General features: G+C 36.4%; 1 protein-coding gene across 2 annotated transcripts in view; it reads right to left on the bottom strand.

Annotated features, from left to right (window-relative positions):
- The window catches only part of LOC150081525 (proteasomal ATPase-associated factor 1-like), a 131,965-nt gene extending 108,597 nt beyond the window's left edge, over nucleotides 1–23,368 (bottom strand). For both annotated transcript variants that reach the window (XM_090379359.1, XM_090379358.1), the window contains exons 1-2: nucleotides 23,118–23,368; nucleotides 8,303–8,343 (exon numbers count right to left, since the gene is read on the bottom strand). In XM_090379359.1, coding sequence (XP_090235485.1) covers nucleotides 8,303–8,343; nucleotides 23,118–23,130 — 54 coding nt within the window. In that variant the 5' untranslated portion in view covers nucleotides 23,131–23,368. The remainder of the gene's footprint in view (nucleotides 1–8,302; nucleotides 8,344–23,117) is intronic.
- Between the last annotated feature and the right edge of the window lie 292 nt (nucleotides 23,369–23,660).

Genomic DNA, 23,660 nt, shown 5'->3' with positions numbered 1-23,660 from the left:
AATTCCTAGTTGCTTAGTAGCTGGCTGCATGCAGAAATGATGCACTTGCACATCAGTTAACGATTTTGCAACCTGAGGCTTATAGCCCTAAAGTGCTTTATGGTTTTAAATGTCATCATTAATTTATTCATTTTTTATTAAATTATTTTAAAATAATAATATATCTGTATGCCAATTCTCCCACTATTTGGATGAGGTAGTTTGTAATAAATTGAGGTAGTTTGTAATAAATTGAGGTAGTTTGTAATAAATTGGGTTGATCCCAATTTATTACAAACTACCTATCTAGAGGAAGTACAATTATAAACCTTCAGCACTGTCCCTGTGTTTGCCAATAACAGTTTTGCCATTACTGGGGCAGATGGCTATTGCTATCAAGTACTCCCTTCCAGTGGTAAGCTGAATAATTTAACAAAGGGCTCATAGTTTTGCCAACTTTTTATTCTTTATTTTTACATCTAGAGAAATTTAATGAATACATTTTTTTCATAAAATTTTAATATTGCAAATAAAAAATAACATGAAATGTTTCCTATATCACAAATAAACTATCACAAAACATTCTAGAATATAAAAACAAATATTACATAAAAAACAAACTATTCTAGAAAAGGTACACAAAAATCACATATTACATGAAAAAAAATTATTACACAAATATTCAAGAAAAATTTATTATAAAAATTGCCATATAGAATTTACTTCTTAATTAACATATGTTGTTAATCGTTTGGTTTGCTCAATAGCTGAGCTATTGGGGGAAAGATTTAACACAACGATCCAGATCAAATTGAAGCAATGGTTTTCCATTTAGATTTATTATTATTATTAGCCATATGATGCAAGGAAGCCTGAGGCTTATGTTGCACTAGCCAAAAAAAAAAAAAAAAAAAAAAAAATCCCGCGTTACACTGAGAGAGAGAGAGAGAGAGAGAGAGAGAGAGAAAGAGAGAGAGAGGTAGACAGCAATCACCAAGAAAGAGAAGAATGATGATATCCAGCTCAGGACCCTGGGCCAAGATCATACTCACCAGATGTGAACCCCTTATGGTCATTGTTGTTATTGTTATTTGGTTTTTAGGAGCATTAGCAACTAAGGCCATATTGCTCCAGGGATATGTGGTGGTCATTCCCTAACCTTTCCGCATCCTCCGTATTTGGTGGTCACGGGCTCGAACCCTAGTCTAATCAAGAAGCATGTGCTACGCACTGCTGCTCTTGCCCACCTGGCTAAGGAGGCACACTTATGGTCATCATATCTGCAAAGTGTTCATTTTATTGTTACAATATTATTCATTATGCTAAAAGCTCACTCAGCTTTAGCACTGCTAATTAACAGTGGTTTCAAGGATATTTCTAGCTTTTGTAATTGAAAACAGAATTTCACTCAATTTCAAAGATAAACTGTCTTTGACAAAATCTCTAAAATCATTAATTTTTATTTCATGTTTTATTAGAAAATTTAAATTTCTTATTCGCTGTTCACCCTCATGCCATGGAGATGAAAGTTCTTCCATATTCCACGTTTCTGGGTAGCATATGTTCAAAATTTCTTTCAATTCCTCATCGTCAATGATATCATTATTTTCTTTATTTAATTTAAAATTACTCTGTTGCCATTAATAACCGATTCTTTAAGGATAAAACAATGTAGTTCAATAACTTGCCACGAGGTAATTTTTTAAATGTGTTCTTACTTTCGATTTTGATTCCTTCAAATTCTTTAACTTCAACATACTCTCAATTTTAGGGAATTTTTCAAATTAGCAACAGCATTGATAGTTTGAATAATTAATTTATCTGTTTTTACTATAGTGATGCTGCGACTTTTTAAAGCTTCTGAAAGGTAAGAGAACTCCTGCAGGGTGTTGATCATTAGTGCTAAAACGTTAAGAAATTCCAGATTTAAAATTCAGTTTTAATAATCCTGAATATTTAACTTCTGATTCCAAAATATTTGCACAAAGCAGGATAATTCCTCCAAACCGCAATTGCTGTTGGCAAGCTACAAGCTGCCCATCGTGGCATGAACACACGACCGATCCTTATAATTTCTACATCAAGTTCTTTAGCAGTCATCCTCAAATCACAATAGCTTCTTGGAGATTAGTGATATAATGCATACAGTTTCTTTTTTATTATTATTATTGCCTGTATTCCATTATATTTTGAAACATTTTCTTCACAGTGAAGGCCTCAATGCAGTTTCAAAATCTGCCAACATTTCATCTTCAGAAAGTTTATTTAATATCTTAGTTTCCCTCATTTCACCCCCCATGTTGTCACTGTCACTAATTCTTTGAATACTGTCCAAAATGTCCAAAGTTCAGCTACTGTGACCATGTAAACATGGTCACAGTAGCTGAATATCAGGAATAGATATTCAGCTACTCGTGTACCCTGTACACACAAAAGATGTTTTATGTGCAAACATTGTTGATGACATCTACTAAATTTCGAACAGCTAGAACCGAAATCATGAACAATGTAATTTATGCTCATGCCTGCTACTTACTCTACTGAATCAATATTAGTGATTCAGTAAATTAGTGATAAATAGGATACACACACCTGCTGCTTACTCTATCGAATCAACATTTGGAAGAGGTTAGGCCAATAGCCTAATTACCCATTTGATTGTAGTCATTTGTTGAATAGTATGATTGCAACAATACAAGTATTTGTATTGTTACAATTATACTATCATGATACTCTGTCATGCTTTGTTGCAAATTACACATGCAGCGCTACAAGATCTGCAAGAAACGACAGTATCCACGCATAATACACTATTGAAACTATGATTTGGCTCAGAATCTCACTGAGTACAAGCGCGAGATGGTAATGCTGAACATTCCATTTCTGAAATATGTCAAGATCTACAACGACAATGAGGAGCTCATACTAGATCGTAAATTGTATGAATCGGACTTGGACATTCGCAAAATGATTGAAATATATAAAATGATGTGTCAAGACAGCGATGACATTGACCCTGACAAAGCATGCAGTAATAAGCTGGATGTGCTCAGAGGTGGTTTATGCCAGCTCTGAGCACATCCAAGATCGCTACCCTCAAGATATCCATTTCTCTGCTTACCAAAAGGTTTCTGCCACAGGACACAATGGTTAGCCAAAAGTCACCTAAGTGGTATGCCTGAATCATAAACGTTTTTCCATTACCAGCTGGTTTATGCCAGCTCTGAGCACATCCAAGCTGTTCCCATGATACTTTGCTTTAAATACTTTACTTTCAATTTTGCAAGATATCCATTTCTCTGGTTACCAAAAGGTTTCTGCCGTGGGTGGCAATGATTAGCCCAGAGCCACCAAGTGGTATGCCCCAAATCATGAATGTTTTTCTGCCACTAGCTGGTTTATGCCAGCTCTGAGCACATCCAAGATCACCTCCCATGATCCCTTGCACAATCTCCTCTCCAGACTCCCTTTTTCTGTTATGAAATGGAAATGACATCATATAACATCATTTGATATGTAAACATCTTTGGAAGTTTACATATCAAAAATTCCATTTTAAGAACCATTTCAACTGTTCCCAGGATTATGCCACCGTAGCCTAGTGGTCAGGCATGCGGGTGCATAAGTACACGTGCCTTGAGTAACCAGGGTTCAAGCCCATGACTGCTGAATATGGTGCTGTTTCTTGTATTCTGTCTATCTTGTGAACTCCTCTGACCGTTTGGTTGTCCCGGAGTATAAACAGAAAATTTATTTATAATTTATAATGCAATGCTTTGAATATCTTCAATCACGTAAGTAAGAATAAGAACCCTTTCTTTCTTGAAAATAGTTTCTCATTATCCGATATCCATTTCTCAGGTTACCAAAAGGTTTCTGCTACAGGTGGCAATGGTTAGCCCAATGCCACCTAAGTGGTATGCCATGAATCATAAATGTTTTTCTGCAACCAGCTGGTTTATGCCAGCTCTGAGCACATCCAAGATAACCTCCCATGATCCTTTGCACAATCTCCTCTCCTGACTCTATTTTTCTTTATTATGAAACGGAAATGACGTCATTTCCACGTCGTAAAATCGTGACAATTTGATTTCACTACCATCCAAAATTTAGCAGGTGCTGCCAAAGATGTTTACACATAAAAAAAAAAAAAAAAAACAAGTAGCTGCATATCAGGAATAGACAAGAGAAATTTACTGAAAAGAGTGGATCACTCACTTCTCTGAAAAATAGATAACTGTTTGCCAGAGTAAAAGGGAACCACAACACAGCTTGACCAGAGGCTATTATCTGTATCAGGAATATGCTTTAATCTTCTGACTGGCTATGAAAAGTATATTGAGTAGTGCAACTTCTTGGTATGTGGGACAGGTGGCTGCATAGGTTTTACAGGCACCACTAACATTGCGGAACAGTAATCCCTTAAATCCTTAATTTGCACTTTCTAATTGCCTAAAGGCCAGAGGTGGAAACAATGCATACAAAGTTAAGTCTCTCATAATCCATTCGTTATATGGAAATTCTTTATTCTATGGAAACTATTTTAAATGTAATTAATTACCAAGAGGAATTCAAAAAATTCACTAAAAAGAAGTTTGTTAAACAGAGGTCCAATTTTAATTAAATCAAAAATTAAGCAATTTTAAAATACATAACTAGTCAAGTGCACCCTTAAAATGCTGTGCCTAGGACTGTGCTTGCCCCACTGTACTTCCTGCTCCGGATACTCAATAAATGAATTCAGGAATTAATTTTGAAAATAAATGATCATTTCAACAATGGGCTTGAAAATTTTCAAAAAAATAAAATAACAATGGGCTCTCGCGAGCTCCCACGCAAGCCCGCTATAGCTCACCACTGTTCCCTTCATTGTAAGTATTTGTGCTATGTTTTCCGCAGCTAAACGGAATTCATACAGGTTCCCCCTCCCAGCCCTAAGGACTCCAACTTTGGAAAAAAATCAAAATCTGAAAGAACTAAGATCTGGACTGTAGGCAGAGTGTGATAAAATCTCCCATTTGTATTCTTACAACACCTTCGTTGGTATACAGGTCTTGTGACAGGATGCATATCACACAGAATCAATGAGCCTTTTTTAACAAGTCTGGCTGCAGTCAATACAGCCAGACTTTGCAAAAACATTCTCAGAATGTAACATAATATATTCTATTGACTGTCTGACCTTTTGAAGCTTGATGAATGCAAAGAAGACATGAGGAAGTGTAAGCAGTCATGGCCATTTCTTTCATTTTGTTGGCTCCTTAACTTCTACTGGATCTGGGTGATAAAGGATGGTGCCATTCAAACAGAATGTTGTTTTAATTCAGTTTCAAAACACTGTAACCATACTTTGTTTGCTATTACTCACTGTAAAAAGAAAACCCTCTCTATTATCCACCTGGGTAGTGAAGATGCAATTCAATGACAACTGTCTTTTGTAACTACAGACAAAAGGAAGAAAGGATACCCAATAAGCTGCAGTTTTTTTTATTCCTCAAATGTCCTATCAAAATGGTATAAACTGTGCCATGGCTGATGCCAATAACACATGCAATTTCATCACAAGGCTGTCTTCAATTTTTTTTTTTTTTTTTTGACCTTTTCAATAATTCTGTCAGTTGAGGTATGTCAAGGCTTTCCAGATTAAAATGTCTTTAACACTATTCACCCATCAGAAAATGTCTCCAGTAAAAGATCACAGCCTAACGAAAGTAGTACATAAGAAACTCTCTTACAAAGATTAGTGGATTTCATGTACAGATTTTTCACATGCTGTTACAAATTTCACAAATGTTCTCTGCCTCCTTGGTCAATGCTCTTTCTGAAGAGAATTGACCAAGGTTTAAGATTTAACACCACCACCATCATTTAACATTTGTCGCTTATACCCTGGAACAGAGAAAGTAATAACAATGAGTTTGTCAGTCTATATTCTCTAATATTCAACAAACAAAAAAAAAAAAAAAAAAAAAAAACTACATAAACACAATTTAATACTTATATTTTAGAAAATACCAAGGACTGAGAAGAACTTATGCATGCTAAGTATTTCAAAACACTACAACTTCCTCATCAAAGGCAAAATACTTATAAAGACCAAATAAAAACAGTATTAACTGCATACTGCCAGCACTGTGAACAATACTTTTTATTTGCAGTACTTAAAATATATGTATTTGCTGTTTTAATTTAGTCTATATTACTGATGTTCTGCCACTGATGAGGAAGCCATAATGTTTTAAAGCATTTAGAATGTATATAACTTATAAAATTATTCTAAATTTAATATGGTACATCTGCACCATATTGTATTCTCTTTTTATATTAATAATCCTTGAATTTATTAATATGTTCTTCAATTTCTACATTATCTTCACACTTACATTAATCAGTTAAATTAAAGTAATAGCAACAATGAGGTGATCTAATTGAGACGTATAAGGCCTTGAATGGTTTCAGCAAGAGCAATGCTGATGGGATTCTTCCTCTTGCTAAGATTACTTACCTGAGGGGACATAATTCAGCTGCTTGTTAACACCTGGCTTAGTGCCATGAAGGGCATTGTAAAGTCTGGATACTTGCACGTACTTTTGCTTACAATAAAGATCATATTTATATATTTATAAATTCAAATTGATGAATCTGAATTCCATTAGTCCACAAAGAGCAGTGTGCCCACTGATTCCCACTCTCTCTGCCTTCTTACACTTAACCATCTCTTTATCCATAGCAGTAACTTGCCCTTAATGCCACATTGCTCCAGTATGTACAGCAGTCTTTTACGTGCAACAGTATCAAAAGCCTTCCTGAAATCCAAATATATGATGTCAAAATTATTTTTTTCATCCATTTCCTTGGTCACTGCATAACAGAAACCAATCAAATTGGTTAGACAAGACCATCCCCTTGACAAATCTATGCTGTGATTGCATTATAATTGCATGCCTGTCCTACATTACTTCTTTAACCAGTGATTCCATTATTTTCCCTGGAAGAGACGTTAAGCAAATAGGTCTATAATTGCTCATGTCACCTTTTTATCCTCTTTATGAAATGAGGAATTATTTGCACATCTCCAATCTATAGGGAACTCCCCTGAATCCAAGGATGCTCTCATAATTATAGCTAAGGGTTTGCTTACCTTCTTTGCTGCCTCCCTTAATATAACTGGATAGATTCCATCTGCTCCAGATGCCTTTTTTTATTGTCATCCTCAACAATTTCTCCTCCACTGCCCTTTTAGTTATCGCGAAATCATTTAGCTCCTTGTTAGAGTTTGATAAACGTTTAGCATCTCCTTCCCTAAAGAATTCCTCATGTGTGAATGTAGATGCAAAATACCTATTCAATTTGTCTGCAACCTGACCAGGGTCCCAATCAACCCGATTGGGCCACTTGGTTAACAAGAGTTAACCAAGTGGCCCAATGTGATTCAACTCCTTTCTTCTACTGTTAATATGAGCATAGAAGTTTTTGCTGTTTTTCCTTGTATTCTTTGCCAGAGACATCTCATAATCTGCCTTGGCTTGCCTGGCCTTCTTTGTGACTTGATTACAGACTAATTTATATCTACCATAGGCTTCTGTATCACCTGATAATTTATATGTATCCCATGCACTTTTCTTCTCTGCCCAAATGCCTCAATAGTTTATCTGACATCCATTTAGGTCTAAGTCTTTAACAGTATTTCTTCACTGGTATGAAAAGCATAGTAGCTTCTTTGATTACTTCCCTGAATACTTTCCGTTTAGAATTTGCTGTTGTTAACATCATCAGCTGGTCCCACCGCACACTTTAAAAACTGTCTGAGACCTGCATGTATATTTATATCTGAGAACCTTTTAAATCTTATAAAATTTTGGTAATAATTATTTTAACAGTGAAAAAGTTAGAAATAGGCACTGTTATTTGCAATTCAGACAACAATCTGAAACATCCTGTAACAATACCTGAAATATTATATCATATTTTGTATTCTGTTCATTTGTTGCTTTCTGCTACCTATGCAAAAATTAGATGAATCAATCATGTATAAATCTCACTGTCTGTAATAATGCAATATACTTCAGTATCTGTAACAATACATACTTCTTTTATTACTGTTGGCTCAGAAAGAAAAAACTTTCAATATAACAGTAGAAATAATGGCAATCAGGTTACTTTGTTTTGAATCTGGCAAGGGCTAACTGGTTTTTTCCTTAATTCGCTGTGACTGTTTACCTTGTTTATTTGACCAATAATTTTACACTATCAGTGGCATTTTTATTTGATGTATTTTATCCTTTTATTAATTCTCATAAAACCACATAATTGTAGAACTTACCAAATACTTTGCACGTAACCCATGCCTTTCCACGAGGTTCCCTATTAAGAAAAAAAAAAAGTTAAAATAATCAACATCTACTGATTTTATGTATAGTTTTTTATGATTTTTATAAAAGTGAATTATTAAACTGTTCACTGAATAAACACATAATTACACGCATGAATGTTTATATGATAATCTATAAGCAACTAAGAATTACTGCTACTTAAAATTAAAGCTTGACACTTATATAATGACAAAATTCCATGGCAAGATTTGCCTTGAAAAAAGTGGTAAGACACAGGATCTCATAGGTTTTTCTGGCCCACTACAATATGACTGCAATCTTGATTACTAAAAGTATGCATTTAATATTAATTTATTTCAATCTTTCTTACTTTTGTAAGGAAATATTTGTGACAATCATATATAACATAAATAATATTTTCTTCTATTATGTTTGAATCGAAATGGAAAGGAAATGGGTGTAGAGAGTTATGAGGAGAGTTATATTGGTTTGGGGGTGATGGAGAGAGGAAAGGTGTAGCCATCATTATAGATCACAGGATTAGGGAAAGGCTAATGGAGGTGAATAATATCAGCGACAGACTCATGTCAATTAAACTGCAAATGAATGACAGCAAAACATGGAAGATAGTACAATGTTACACACCGCAAACCGGTTGTGAAGAACTGGAGAAGCTGGAGTATGAGGACAAGCTCGAAGAGTCACAGGTGGAGATATAGTTATTGTGGGTCGCTTGAATGCAAAAATCGGAGTGGAGAGACAAGGACTAGAATACATTATGGGTCCGCATGGCTGGAGACCTATGATGGTGACAGGCTGTTGGATTTCTGTTTATGGAACAGCTTGGTCATAGGAAACACGTGGTTCAAAAGAGAGAGTCACAAAGTGACAAGATACGGTTGGGATGGTCAGCAGGAATCCCTCCTTGACTATACACTTGTGGATAAAGAAGCGACACAGAAGACTAGTAGATGACAAGGTCATTCCTAGTGTCTCCTTGGGTAGTGATCACAGGTTAGTTGTTGGAGTTTTAAGATTCCATAAATTAAAGAGAATCAAAATAACAAGAGAGAGAAAACTACGGGTGTGGAAGTTGAAAGAAGAGGAAAAGGGGGGATGTTCAGAGAAGAGTTTAGGAAGGTTGTACCTAAGACAGTGGTGAACAGCGTGGAATCAGAATGGAAAGCATTCAAAGACTGTACAGTAAGACTGACAGAGCAGGTTTGTGGAAGGACAAGCAATAGAAGGAGAGGGAAAGAAACCCCATGGTGGAATGATAGGATGAGAGAGGCTGTGAAAATCAAGAATAATGCATTCAGGACCTACTTTCAGAACAGAAATGACGAGAATAAAGAGAGATATGAAACCATGAAGAGAGAGAGGCCAAGAGGATAGTTAACGAGGAAAGAAGACTGTAGTTGGAAAAATGGAGTGAAACTCTAGGACAAGATATCAACAGTAATAAAAAGACGCTGTATGGTATGGTATGGTGAGGAAAAGGAGAAGAGATGGTGAACAGAGCAAATACTTGATGGATGAGAATGAGAACCTAATAACCAAGGGCAAAGAGATAAGAGGAATATGGAAGAAGTATTTTGAAAATCTATTGAATGTGCAGGACCGCCAGCAAAAGGGACAAAGGCGGGTTGATCATAAAAGAGGGGATGAAAGTGAAGAAGATACGAAGAGAGAGCAGACAGACTTGACAGGGAATGATGTAGTGTAGGCATGGAAATACATCAAGACAGGTAAGTCTGCTGGTATGGATGAGATAAATGGAGAAATGCTGAAGGCTACAAGCAAGGCAGGGATAGTGTGGACATACAGACTGTTCTGTAAGATCTGGGATGAGAGATAGGTGCTGAAGGACTGGAAAGAAGGTATGATCATCCCGTTGTTCAAGAAGGGGAACAGGAAAAAGTGTTCCAATTATAGAGGCATCACACTGACATCACATGTGAGTAAGCTGTATGAGAGAGTGTTAGAGTGGAAGCTACGAGGAACAATTGAAAATAGGATGGCCAAGGAACAGTACAGCTGTAGGCCTGGTAGATCGACAGTGGATCTAATTTTTTACATCAGGCAACTGATGGAAAAGTGTTATGAACACAATAAAGAATTATGGATGGCATTTTTGGATATAAAGAAAGTGTTTAATGCTGTAAAGAGAGAGAGAAAGTGTGGGAGGTTTTGAGAAACTTGGGGATAGAGGAACATCTTGTGGAGAGAACTGAGAATATGTGCACCAATACAGTGAGCAAAGAAAGAACAGTGGTGGGGTTGACGGAGAGCTTTGAAATAACATGAGGCAAGGAGGTGTACTGTCACTACTGTTCATAGCTGTCATGAATGATGTGCAATGTAGAGTGGTGGAACAACATGGATGGGACCAGATGCAAGTCATGCTCTTCACAGATGACCCCTGCATATGGGGAGAGAGAGAAGGGAAGAAGTGCAATGGCAAGTTTATATATGGGCTAGTATGGCCAATGAATTTGGACTGGTTTTCAGTCAGGAGAAGAGTGAAGTAATGGTTCTAAAGAGGAGTGGTGAGCTTGATGGATACATTACAATGGAAGGGAAACAGCTAAAAATGGTTAACAACTTCAAATATCTAGGAAGCACCATTACAAAGACTGGGGTAATAGACGAAGAAATAAGTAGAAGGATACAAGTGGGTGAGAATTTCTATAGACAAGAGATCTGATCTGGAACAGGAACATACCACTGAAGTGTAAGAAGGCTATATATCAGGCCTATTACGTACCAATTCTGACATATGCATCTGAAACTTGGACTATGAGGAAAAAGGATGAAAGCAGAATTCAGGGGGCAGAAATGAGATTTGTGAGGAGCATAGCCAGAAAGACAAGACGCAACAAAATCAGGAATGATATGATTAGGGAGAGAATTCAGGTTGAAAATATCCAGAATAGGATTGAAAGGTCCCATTTGAAATGGTTTGGACATGTCAAGAGGATGAACGAGAGGCGTTTACCAAGAAGAATGTTTGATTTACAATTAAAGGACAAAAGACCATGGGGGGGGCAAGAATGAGATGGTAGGACATGATAAAGACTGATGTCATTAAGAGAGGAGGAAACTGGAGTGAAATCAACAACGGAGAGAAGTACACATGGTGGCGAGGCTTCATACGTCGACCCATGGAATAGCGGAATGATGATAGATGATGATGATGTTTGTAACTATCACATTAGCAACTCTATGCACAGAGCACTTACATTTCTTATATATTTTTGAGAATTTCACCAAGACCATTCAAGAAAAATGAACTTTCATCAAATTTTCATCACCCATTTTTGATTAGAAAGGGAAAGAATTTTTGACCCAAATTAGACTTTTAAAAGTTGGTTTTGAATTTACTAATTAAACAAATGGAAGTCATGCTTTATATATGTCATTGAACAACCTCAGCAGAGCTTAAACCACCATCATGCAGATGTGTTAGTTCATAACAAGGCATGCTTAGTTTCATTTTACCCTCTGTTACGGTTGTGTGTGTGTGTTTTTTCATATAACATTTCAAACAGACAAGGTATCCAAAACAGATGCAATGTTCCATTTTTAGCTGCTGAAGGAGAAAGAATCTCAATAAATTCATAACATAAAACAGTTGTGTATGGTGAAAGGTGCTATCCAAAATCTAATGTTTAAGTGGTCAAGATGGTTTTGAAAATAAAAAAATGCTGCAAGCAACTAGGAGCTAAGAGAAGGAATTATTCTACTTAATGATAATGCATGTTCACTGGAGCCAACTTCATTCAGGTTTTGCTACAAAAGATAGCATTAGCATTAGTAGAGGCATTTGATGCAAGCTTATGCAGCATCAGCCAAAAAAAAAAAGAAGAAAAAAAAAGATGCACTGGAAAGCACTTAAACACTTTTGCATGCAGTCCAGATAGTGTCACATGACTGTCGTGTTTCTGGTCCTTTGTAACAAAACTTCAGAGCATCATTTAAATCCAGCCACTGTAGTCTAAACAGAAATTAAAGGATGGTTTTGACAAACACGGTAGAAAGAATATTTTGATGGAGAAATATACAGATTAGTGAGTCAATGGGACTTCTGTCTAATTTAAAAAATTTAGACACAAGTCCATTGTAATTTATAAAATTTTTTATTGGTAATTTTTTTTTTAAACTTTTCAAAATTAAAATTTCTTTAAATACCTCAAAAGTTTTAACAGAGCAAGAGAAATTAGTCAAAAAATCTGTTTTTGACTAACTTCTCTCACTTCCTAATTCTGAATTCCTCACAGTTGGAATAATTATAAATAAAAGCATGGTTGATGACTGAAGAAAAGATGGTTGAATGTCCTATACCAAAGGTAAAAGTCATAATTCAGATGTGAAAAATAGATTCAAACATCCTCTGAACTCCAAGAATTCAATATCTACAATAACACAGCTATAGAATAACAAGGCTGCATAACAAGGAAGTAAAAAAATTAAGTCTTCCATTTTATAATGATATGATAATGCTATGATAGCTGAGAAATTTAGGGAAGTGGGGAGGATAGATGTCCTTCAAAGGAAGAACATCTATCCTCTCCAGTCCATCTGTAATTGTCTAATAAATAATACACATATCTTATTATACATCACTGCTACAAATCTATTCAAGTTCAGTTGCAATACGGTGTTACACCAGTATCAATATAACATATTCTAATTCCAATTTCTTTGTATATGCTCTTTAGAAGGTGTCTAATCATTAGCATAGTTATGAGATCATTTTAAATAAGAGGCAAGTTGGTATTAATCATAAAAGAAAGGCTGGAATGAACTGAAACAGGCAATGAAACTAAAAACAAAATGTTTAATTAACCTGGATTAGTGAGTATACTTTTCTTAAAAACTATTCTCTGATCTGGAGAGGGAATATGGTTTACACCAGGAGCCTGTAATCTTCTCCACCACGTGAACTACTTTAACCAGTCTCGACATCAGCCTATCAGGTTTTTTTTTTCGCAACTGCACCTTTTATCTTAAATAAAATATTATTGCTGCAGAATTATAATTTTTTTATTGCAAAAAAACAAATTAGGCAGGTACATAAAAATATAAGTTTGAGGTCAGATGAACTAAAGAGTTCAGTGACAGATGAATAGGATGATTACAAATTGGCACAGGACAGAATCCTAGAGAAAGTATAAATTAGCATTAGTAGTGGCATATGATGCTTAGAAAGCAAGCTTATGCAGCATCAGCAAAAAAAAAAAAAAAAAACTTTCGATTTTACCTATCCATTCGCTCCAAAAATTTGCCCAGTTCTACCTTGAATTTATTTAAGCTATCAACTTCCACAACAACAAATGGAAGTTTGTTCCAATAATCAATCACCAGTTGGCTGAAGGCAAACTTCCACACATCTATCCTGCAATCCTCCTTCAACTTAAATTTATTCCCCCTCATATGTATAGGCTCAGCAAGTAAAAGAATGCCATTAACATTCAGCTTACTACATCCATTCAAAGCTTTAAACATCTGAACCAGATCTACTCGCAGGTGCCTAGTCTTGACATGCTGCAATTTGCAGAACTGAAGCCTTCCTAGGTAAGAGCACCCTTCTGTTTCCTTCACCAGCCTGGTTACCCTTCTCTGCACTTGTTCCAGCAGATCCTCATCCTTCTTAAAGTGAGGCCTGCAGGTCTGTATATAGTACTCAAGATGCAGCCTAACCATGGCCTTATACAAAGGAATAATCACCTGCTTATACTAGCTAGCAAAGTTTCTGTATATCATTGACAAAACCTCATGAGCTGTTATGGCAGCACGTCTGCACTATCAGAGAATATCATGTCTGACTGACTTTTTTTTTTTTTCATTCTCCACTACCCTGAGTGTTTTACTTGAGCAGCAAAAGGCAGCATGGAAAAGAAACAGAACAATAAAAAGTACTGAAGCCTATAACAGCTACAAATTGATCTGAAATAGTGCACAGAAAAGGTTAGGCTGGCAAAGGCAGATTATGAGAAATTTCTGGCAAAGAGATCAAAGAGTGAGGATAAGGAATTCTTTACATATATAAATGCAAAAAACAGGACAAACCAGATTGGACCCTTATGTAATGGACATGGGATAGTTTTAGATAACCCAGCTGAAGTTGCTTGTGAACTCAACAGTTACTTTGCATCGATATTTACAGAAGAAAAACTCTTTATATCAATGAGAAATTATGGAAGTAAAGTAGAAAAATATCTAACTCATGATACTGAAATTTCACATGATTATTTAATGAAAAAACTTTTGAATCTACATGTGAATAAGGCTCCTGGGGTTGATGGCATATACCCTATAGTTTTAAAGGAGGTGGCAAGTGAGAGCATTGAACAATTGAGGCTAATTATGAGAGCATCACTGGACTCAGGAGAGATTCCGTTGAATTGGAAAAGTGCCAATGTATCTCTAATACATAAGGGCAGTTCTGAGTGTAGTGGGAAATTACCAAATGGGTTTGTTTGTTGTTTGTTTTTTGGTTTTTAGGAGCATTAGCAACTAGGGCCATATTGCTCCGGGGATATGCAGTGGTCATTCTCTAACCTTTCCGCATCTTCCGTATTTGGTGGGCACAGGCTCAAACCCCGGTCTAATCAAGAAGCATGTGCTACGCACCTGCTCCTGCCCACCTGGCTACAGAGGCGTCCTACCGAATGGGCTATTTGCTATTTTTGGTTTTTAGGAGCATTAGCAACTAAGGCCATATTGCTCCGGGAATATGCGGTGGTCATTCTCTGACCTTTCCGCATCCTCTGTATTTGGTGGTGACGGGCTCGAACCCCGGTCTAATCAAGAAGCATGTGCTACGCACCTGCTCCTGCCCACCTGGCTACAGAGGCGTCCTACCGAATGGGCAGTCTAACTTTAGTAGTAGGGAAAAATCATGGAGGCAATGGTCAAGGGTGGAAATTCAGGATCATTTAGATAGAAATAGAATTCTGAAGGGTACGCAACATGGTTTCGTAAAGGGAAAATCATGTTTAACAAATCTAGTTAGCTTTTGACAGGGTCACTCGTGAACTGGATTTAGGTCATAATTTCTTCGACATTGTTTGGATTACAGCAAAGCATTTGACTCAGCCCCACATGAGTGGTTACTTTATAAGCTGGAACAAGTTGGAATCACAGAGAAAATCTTTAGATGGATAGCAGGATGGCTTCAGGGCAGGGGGCTGTGATAAATGTTTATTCCTCAGATTGGGTTGATGTAAGAAAGTGGGGTTCCCCAAGGATCAGTATTAGGACCACTATTGTTTTTCATTTTCTTAAATGACATCAATAAAGGGATAGAGGGCGTGATGTCAAAATTCACAGATGATGTAAAGATTGGTAGAGCAGTTAATGATCACTGCCAAGCAGAGATTCCTTAGAATGACCTAGAGAGACTTCAGGGATGGTCAGAAAAGTGGCTGCTATGCCTTAATCCAGAAAAGTGCAAGGCCTTACACCTGGCAAACACTAACCCCAAAACAACTTATACACTTGGAGTTGAATTAAAGTCAATAGTGGAAGAAAGAGACTTGAGTTACGATACAGTCAGACATGAAGTTCTCTGAGCATTGTAGACAGGTTGCAAGGAAAACCATGGTGTCCTATCAATGATTTATCAAATATTTGTTAATAGAGATAAGGACATCATAATCCAATTATATAAGTCTATTGTTAGACCACACTTGGAATACTATGTTCAAGTCTTGAGACCACACCTAAAAAAAGACATTGAGCTTCTTGAAAGGGTCCAAAGACAGGTGACTCGCCTGGTGAGATCGACAAAAGGGCATCCATATGAGGAAAGACTGAATATGTGGGTTGCATGGCTTGGAAATAAGACACCTTAGAGGAGACTTGATTGAGGTTTTTAAAGCATAGAGAGGCAAAAGGAAAATAAATAAGGATGAAATTTTCATGGTAATAAATGATTCTACAACTAGGGGTCATAAATTAAAGTTACTGGTGGGGGGGGAGGTGTTTAGATTGGATTGCAGGAAGTTTTAATTTAGCCAGCAAGTTATAAATTACTGGAATAAGTTACCTACATGGGTGGTGGAGGTTGACAGTTTGGGGAAATTCAAAGGCCAGCTGGATAATTACCTATGGGAAGAGGTTGTCTATTTGCTTTTCTTTTATTATTTATTTATTTTATTATTATTTTACTCTTTTTTTTTTTTCTTTCTTTCTTTTTTGGCTGGGGCAGCACAAGCCTTAGGCTACCTTGACCATATGGCCAATACCACACAGTTGATAAATTACTATGGGGTTACTGCCTATATGTAGTACCTTACATTTGTCAATGTTAAACTTCAACTGCCATTTCTCAGCCCATCAACCCGATCTTCCTAGATCTTATTGCAGTATCCCACCCTGATAACTGTCGTTAACCACCCTGCCAGCCTTGTCTTATCTGCAAACTTAGACATTAAGCCTGATATACCTTCATCAATATCATTGATAAATATTAAAAATAACAAAAGGCCCAGCAATGAACCTTGGGAAACTCCACTAATAACATTAATCCACGAAGAGCAGTGCCCACTGATTACCATTCTCCATCTTCTCCCACTCAACCATCCCCTTTATCTATAGCAGCATCTTGCCCTTAATATAGCAGTCTTTTATGTACAACAGTATCAAAAGACTTCCTGAAATCCAAGTATATGTTAAAATTATTTTTTCCATCTAGTTACTTGGTCACTGCATAATAGTAACCAATCAGATTGGTTAGACAAGACAGCCCCTCAACAAATCCATGCTTTGGCTGCAATATAATTGAATGCCTGTCCAGATGATCCTGCATTATCATTTCTTTAATCAGTGACTCCATTACTTTCCCTGGAACAGGCATTAAGCTAAAAAGGTCTAATTATTCTTGTTGCATTTTGATCCCCCTCTCTGAACTGGAAATACATTTGCGCAGCTCCAGTCCATAGGGACCTCTTCTAAATCCAAGGATGCTCTCATAATTATGACTAAGGGTTTGCTTACCTCCTTTAATATACCGTATTTCTGTGATTCTAAGACGCCATCGATTGAAAGAAGCACCTTAATTTCAGTACCATCAACAGAAAAAAAGCTTTGATTCTAAGAAAAAATAAAATAAATAAAATAAAACGCTAAAATAAATCTAACAAATATTTTTATTATAATAGAATACAATTTACTAACAACAATAGTATTTATCAGTAGGTATGTTATTTATCACTTCCATCTGAATCTGCTGAGCCGTCGATATCTGCATCTGAATCAATATCAGAGTCTGATTCTTGTGAGTCGTCGTTATCTTCATTATCCCCTAATATATTGTCTTCTGAGCCATCAAGAGCATTGGTGCTGCAACATTTTTTAAATGAGTGCTGCGCTATTCTTTCTGGGATTAGCTTCCAAGCTGTTGATACCCATTCTGCCAATTTTGATGCTGCTCTTTCTTAATTTTTCCGGAAGGTGTCAGCGGAAGGTTGTCAGTCAACAGCCAGGATTCATATTCCTTTCTCAAGTAATCCTTAAATGGTTTGTTGACTGAAACATCGAGTGGCTGCAGTTGGCTAGTCATGCCACCAGGAGTCACAACTAAGTCACCACGTTTTTTCACGATTTTATTTTTGACTTGTTCAGACAAATGTCCACGAAATGCATCAAGTACTAGCATGCTAGGTGGGTTACGAAGATTTCCAGGATGTCTATTCCACACAACATTTAGCCAGTCTTCCAGTGGAATTGGAGAATGCGATAATGGTCAAACATGGAGACGGGGTTTCCATGTAAAATCAAAACGTGTGGTGCAGTGTGCAAAGTGTGGGAAAATTCGAAAAAAAAAACTGCAATTGTAAGACACCATCGATTCTAAGATGCACCCCGTTTTTTGAAACGTTTATAGAGGGAAAAAAGTGCATCTTAGAATCGAAGAAATATGGTAATTGGATAGATTCTATCCACCTCAGGTGCCATTTTCAACAATTTCTCCCAGTTTCCTTTCAGTTATCACAAAGTCATTTTGATACTCGTTACACAGTTTGATAAACTTCTGACATCCCCTTCCCTAAAGAATTCCTCATGTGCAAATGTAGATGCAAAATACCTATTCAATTTGAATGCAACCTGAGCAAGATTATCAACAGTTAACAAATAGATATCAAGTGGCCCAGATGTGATTCAACTCCTCTCTTCTACAGTTAATATAAGCATAGAATTCTTTGCTGTTTTTCCTGGCATTCTTTGCCAGGGACAATCATTGCCATGGCATAATCTGCCTTGGCTTGCCTAACCTCCTTCGTGACTTGATTATAGACTAATTTATATCTACCACAGGCTTCTATATCAGCTGATAATTTATATGCATCCCATGCACTTTTTTTTCTCTGCCAAGTGTCTCAATAGTTCATCTGATATCCATTTAAGTCTAAACCTTGAACAGTATTTCTTTGTTGGTATGATAAGCCTTGTAGCTTCTTTGATTACTTCTTTGAATACTTTCCATTTAGAATTTGTTGTTGTTTGTAACATCATTAATTGGTCCCTAGGCATAGTATTTAAAAACTGCCTAAGACCCCCCATTATGAAAGCAAAAGCCTTTTTCTTTACTCTTGGCAATAGTTTTTCTTCAATTAAATTCCACATTAATACAGTGTGATCGCTACCATCTAGTGGATCTTTTATCTGCATATTCTTAATGAATGAAGAATCACTACTGTAGAAAACAGTCATCCAAGAATTCCACAAAAGTCTTGCTAGTTTGTGAATGACCAACCCAAAAAGTCCAGTCAACATCTGGAAAGTTAAAATCCCCCATTATGAGACATGATTTGCTGGCCCACTCTATTTCTCTGTATAGCTGTTTGGTGTACTCTTCACCAGTGGCAGATTATGCATTTGAGGGACCTAAAGCACATACAAAGTTTGGGGGACCACTTAAAATTTTAAAATATTGTAATTTAAATGAATAAATACAAGGCACGAATTTTTATATCTATAATAAGAAAAATTGAACAAAAATTATAAGTAAACATAAGTATGTAATCTGTGCCAACCTGTAAGTGTTATTGTCTGTGTACAAACGTTGCATGCAATTCACTACTCACCGGCAAGCGATATACTGTATGTGTGCACAGCTCTAACATTGTGATCACCGTGTCGTTTTCGATAAATAAAATCTTCATGTGAGTTAAAGCTTTAAAATGAAATAATAGCAATTTTTTGTCAGTCTGGGGACTCCTGGGCATATGGGGCCTGAAGCCTATGCCTGTGTGATAATCCGCCATTGCTCATCATGGTCATTAGGTGTATAACACACTCTTACTGTCAATTTTGTTTTTCCAAAAAACAAACCAAATTGACTCAACATTGTATTCGTTACCCATGTCAACTGGATGCCCTGCCTTTGATTTAATATGCTTCTTAACAGTGGGCATAATCCCTCCACCACTGCTGAACTTCCTGTTAACATTGTACTCCCCATATTCAAATTCAGCATCACTTATGTCTGAGTGACACTATGTTTCCGCTATTCCTACAATGTCTTCAATAGCAACATGACATCATTCATAATGTGAAAATTCTGCAGGGCTGAAATACATAAGCAATTGCAATATATCACTTTGTGTGCCCATCTTTTATCATGTCAATTTTTATTTTTACTATGAACAATTTCTTTGCATATTACCACTTGAATGTCACTTGCTAATTGATGCCTTCTAAATTTATTAAAAAAAAAACAAAAAAAAAAAAACGCCATGATCCAGCATTTCTGGCTGATTACATACATAGCAACACAACTCATCGAAGTATGTCAGCCCCTGCTTGCCCCTTTCACAGAATTGTAAATTGTGATGATCAATAGAAATTTTTTACTCTCCAGTAAAACCATCGATTTTGATGAATAACATTCTGACCTTTTTTGGTAATATAGGATACTTTTGTGACACCATCCTGGAATGCAAATACACCACGTTTAACATAACTACAAACTCTACTGAAATTTTTTATTCTCTGTGATAATTCTCACATAGGTGAGCAGTTAACTTTGAAAAGCCTCTGGATAGCAAAATGCATGCCACTGTGATGAAAAGTAGTGTAGCAAAGTGAACAATATAAATGGACCACAAAAGCAGCACATATGTTTAAAGACACTATTAGGAAGATACAGAAAGAATCAACTACTAATCCCCAACCAGTGAGTCACTAGGATTAAATATTTTCCCAATCGCCCTGTCAGAGGGATACAATACAAAGCCAGGTTAAGTATGATGACTAATACGCTGAATCATCAGATTATTCAAAGTATTAATCATCATATTGGAATCATCTGATGATACAAAGTCTTCAGATGATTTCGACGAAGTCATTAGTCATCATATTTGAATCATCTGATGATATGAAAGTAGGCACAGTGGTTAGTGACAGTAAAATCAGAATATGCTTATTCAAGAGAATCCATATCAACTCAACAGATAGGTTGAAAAATTGATATTGAAGTTTAATACCAATAAAAGCAAGGAACTGAATTTGGGCTGCAGTACTCCTAGAATAATATACCAACTGATAGTACCAAACTGAAGGTTGCAAATTCTGAAAAAGATCTAGGGATAACTGTACAGTCCAAAATGAAATTCTCTGAGTAGTACAAACCAGCAGCCCAGTGATTCTGCCAACAATATATAAGAACTTTGTGAGGAGGGCCAAGAGGTGATTATCCCATTGTATTAGGCAACGGTTACGCCAAATCTGGAATACTGCATACAGGTTCGGAAGCCCCATTTTTCTGAAAAGAGCAGCAAGATTAGTTTAGGGCACAAAAGGATAACCTTACCAAGGAAGACTATGAGGTTTTTTAAATTGTAATCTCTAGAAACTAGACATCTGCATGATAACCTAATTGAAATGTTCAAGGTTTTAAGAGAGTTAAATACACTGATACTGCTGATGGTATCTTTACCATTTCTCAGATGAAACACACACAAGGGGCCATACACTTAGTTGGAAAAGGATGGTTGCAGAATAGGTGTACATAAATTTCAATTCAGCCAGAGAATCACCCCAGAGGATCACATCTAGTGAGTATGGGCTTGGCATACCCAGGGTCCTGAATGATGATATCCAATCTGAGTTGGATATCATCATTCTTTTTCTTGGTGATTCCTTTCTACTTCTCTCTCTTTCTCTCTCAGGGTAACTCGGAAATGGAAATTTTTTTTTTGGCTGGTGCAGCATAAGCCTCTGGCTTCCTTGCACCATCTAGTGGATCTTTTATCTGCATATTCTTAATGAATGAAGAATCACTACTGTAGAAAACAGTCATCCAAGAATTCCACAAAAGTCTTGCTAGTTTGTGAATGACCAACCCAAAAAGTCCAGTCAACATCTGGAAAGTTAAAAACTTTCCAGATGTTGGCGTTACACTCTGTGGTATGGCTAATAATAATAATAATAATCAATGGAATAAACTTCTACCTAACATTGTGGAGGTGGGTAGCTTGAATAAATTAAGGCACCGTACAAATTATTGAAAGGAATGAGAAATGTTTTTTTTATTATTATCATGGTGTCAATATTAATACTGTACTAATTAGCTGGAGTATCAAACACATCCTATACATCTGCAACAGCCAATCATAATTCTTCAACACTTTACTATTATCCTATGTTGGCGTCAGCCCGCAAGTAATTTTTTCATGCTTTCCTCAATCCTACCAATGTTCATGTTCAGCAGACAGCTACGGGTAGGAAAAGGTGAGGTAACTTCCCCACTAACAGACTATTAATAGGGAGGACAAAGAATTCTTTTGGCCCTTAGCAAATTCTAAATATATTTTTCAGGTTGTATTTCCCATCTCCTCCTGACATTTTAAAATTGAAAAATGTGGGTTTAAGGTTAGACCAGTGGTTCCCAAACTTTTTCGGTTCACGGCACCCGTACTGTCCAGTAATTTTTTCGCAGTATCCCTAGGCCAAAAGAAATACCTAACACTGTGGTTTTCAACCTTTTAATACATACCTATATAATAATTTTATTCTTTATACAGAAGTACTATATAAAGATCAATTATGGATCACCACAAAATTAAAAAGATACGGTACAATGGATACCGTACACCTTTTTATAATGAAATAAATGTATAAATTTCAAAAAAATAAAATAATAACTTTAAGTAACTTAAACCGAAATTACACAGCACCTCAAGAATGTTCTTGCGGCACCCCGGTTGAAAACCACTGGGTTAGACAGTACTCCAGCTGCCAACATATTTTTATGGATCATTACCCAACATTATAGTGGTTTCGCCTTTCCCTTTTCTTTCTACTCCATAGTTTTGCTAAAGTAAAATTCTGACTTTCCTGATAATACTTTGTTATGAAATATGAACACTCCAAAACCCAGGGGCTCACATCTGGTGAGTAGGGGCTTGGCAAACACAGGGTCCTGAGCTGGATATCATCATTCTTCTCTTTCTTGATGATTCCTTTCTACTTTTGTCTCTCTCTCTCTCAGGGTAACTTGGGAATTTTTTTGTTTTGGCTGGTGCAGCATAAGCCTCAGGCTTCCTTGCACCACATAGCTAATAATAATGATAATGATAAAAACATTAGCAAATGAAAATTAATCGCGCCAACTATTTCACGTTAAAGGCATTTTCGGTTGATTACAGTTTAATTCAGAAAATAACAGGGAGACCTCAGAAATCAGTTTAATACCTGGGTAATGCCTTTTTAAACGTATATGGTTTATTCTGCAAACAATTAATTAAATATTTGCTCGTTAAAACTATAACTATTTCAGTAACTGAAATAACTAACCGTAAAACCTCATTCCAATCGCATTGCATGCCAAGAAAAGGCCTGCTTACAATAGTAGGGGCCATTGTTATTTTGCGAATTCAAGAAAATCGCTCTACCAGCAAAACGAATCAAAGTACGACGCACAGAATACACATATAGTAAGATATATCACAAGAGTATCTTACACTCTGTGGTATGGCGTTACATACAGTTCCAACGCATAACGAATTTATAAATCGAAATAAATTATACTAGTTTCGTAACATTACTTGAAACAAATTTAAATCAAGGTAAATATAGACGAGGCAGTTGATGATATTGATCTTGGTATGAAACTTCAAGATGGATAATACACATAACTATTGAGATGGGATGAAAATAGCAATTCAGGTCTAACCCGAAAAGAAATATTTTTCAGTGATGAAAATCGAGCTAGGAGGAAATTCTGAACCGAAAACCGGAACAAACCGCCTATGAAGGAATAAAGTCGGAACTTTGCAGGGACTCAGTTAGAAAAGCTAAGCTGATATAACTTTTACGTCGCTAGATTTTCTACAGAAT

This window comes from Mastigoproctus giganteus, chromosome 8, assembly GCF_048544385.1.
Source record: "Mastigoproctus giganteus isolate SK-2022 chromosome 8, ASM4854438v1, whole genome shotgun sequence".
NCBI classification, from domain to species: Eukaryota; Metazoa; Arthropoda; class Arachnida; order Uropygi; family Thelyphonidae; genus Mastigoproctus; species Mastigoproctus giganteus.
This window is presented reverse-complemented; position numbering and strand designations above follow the sequence as displayed.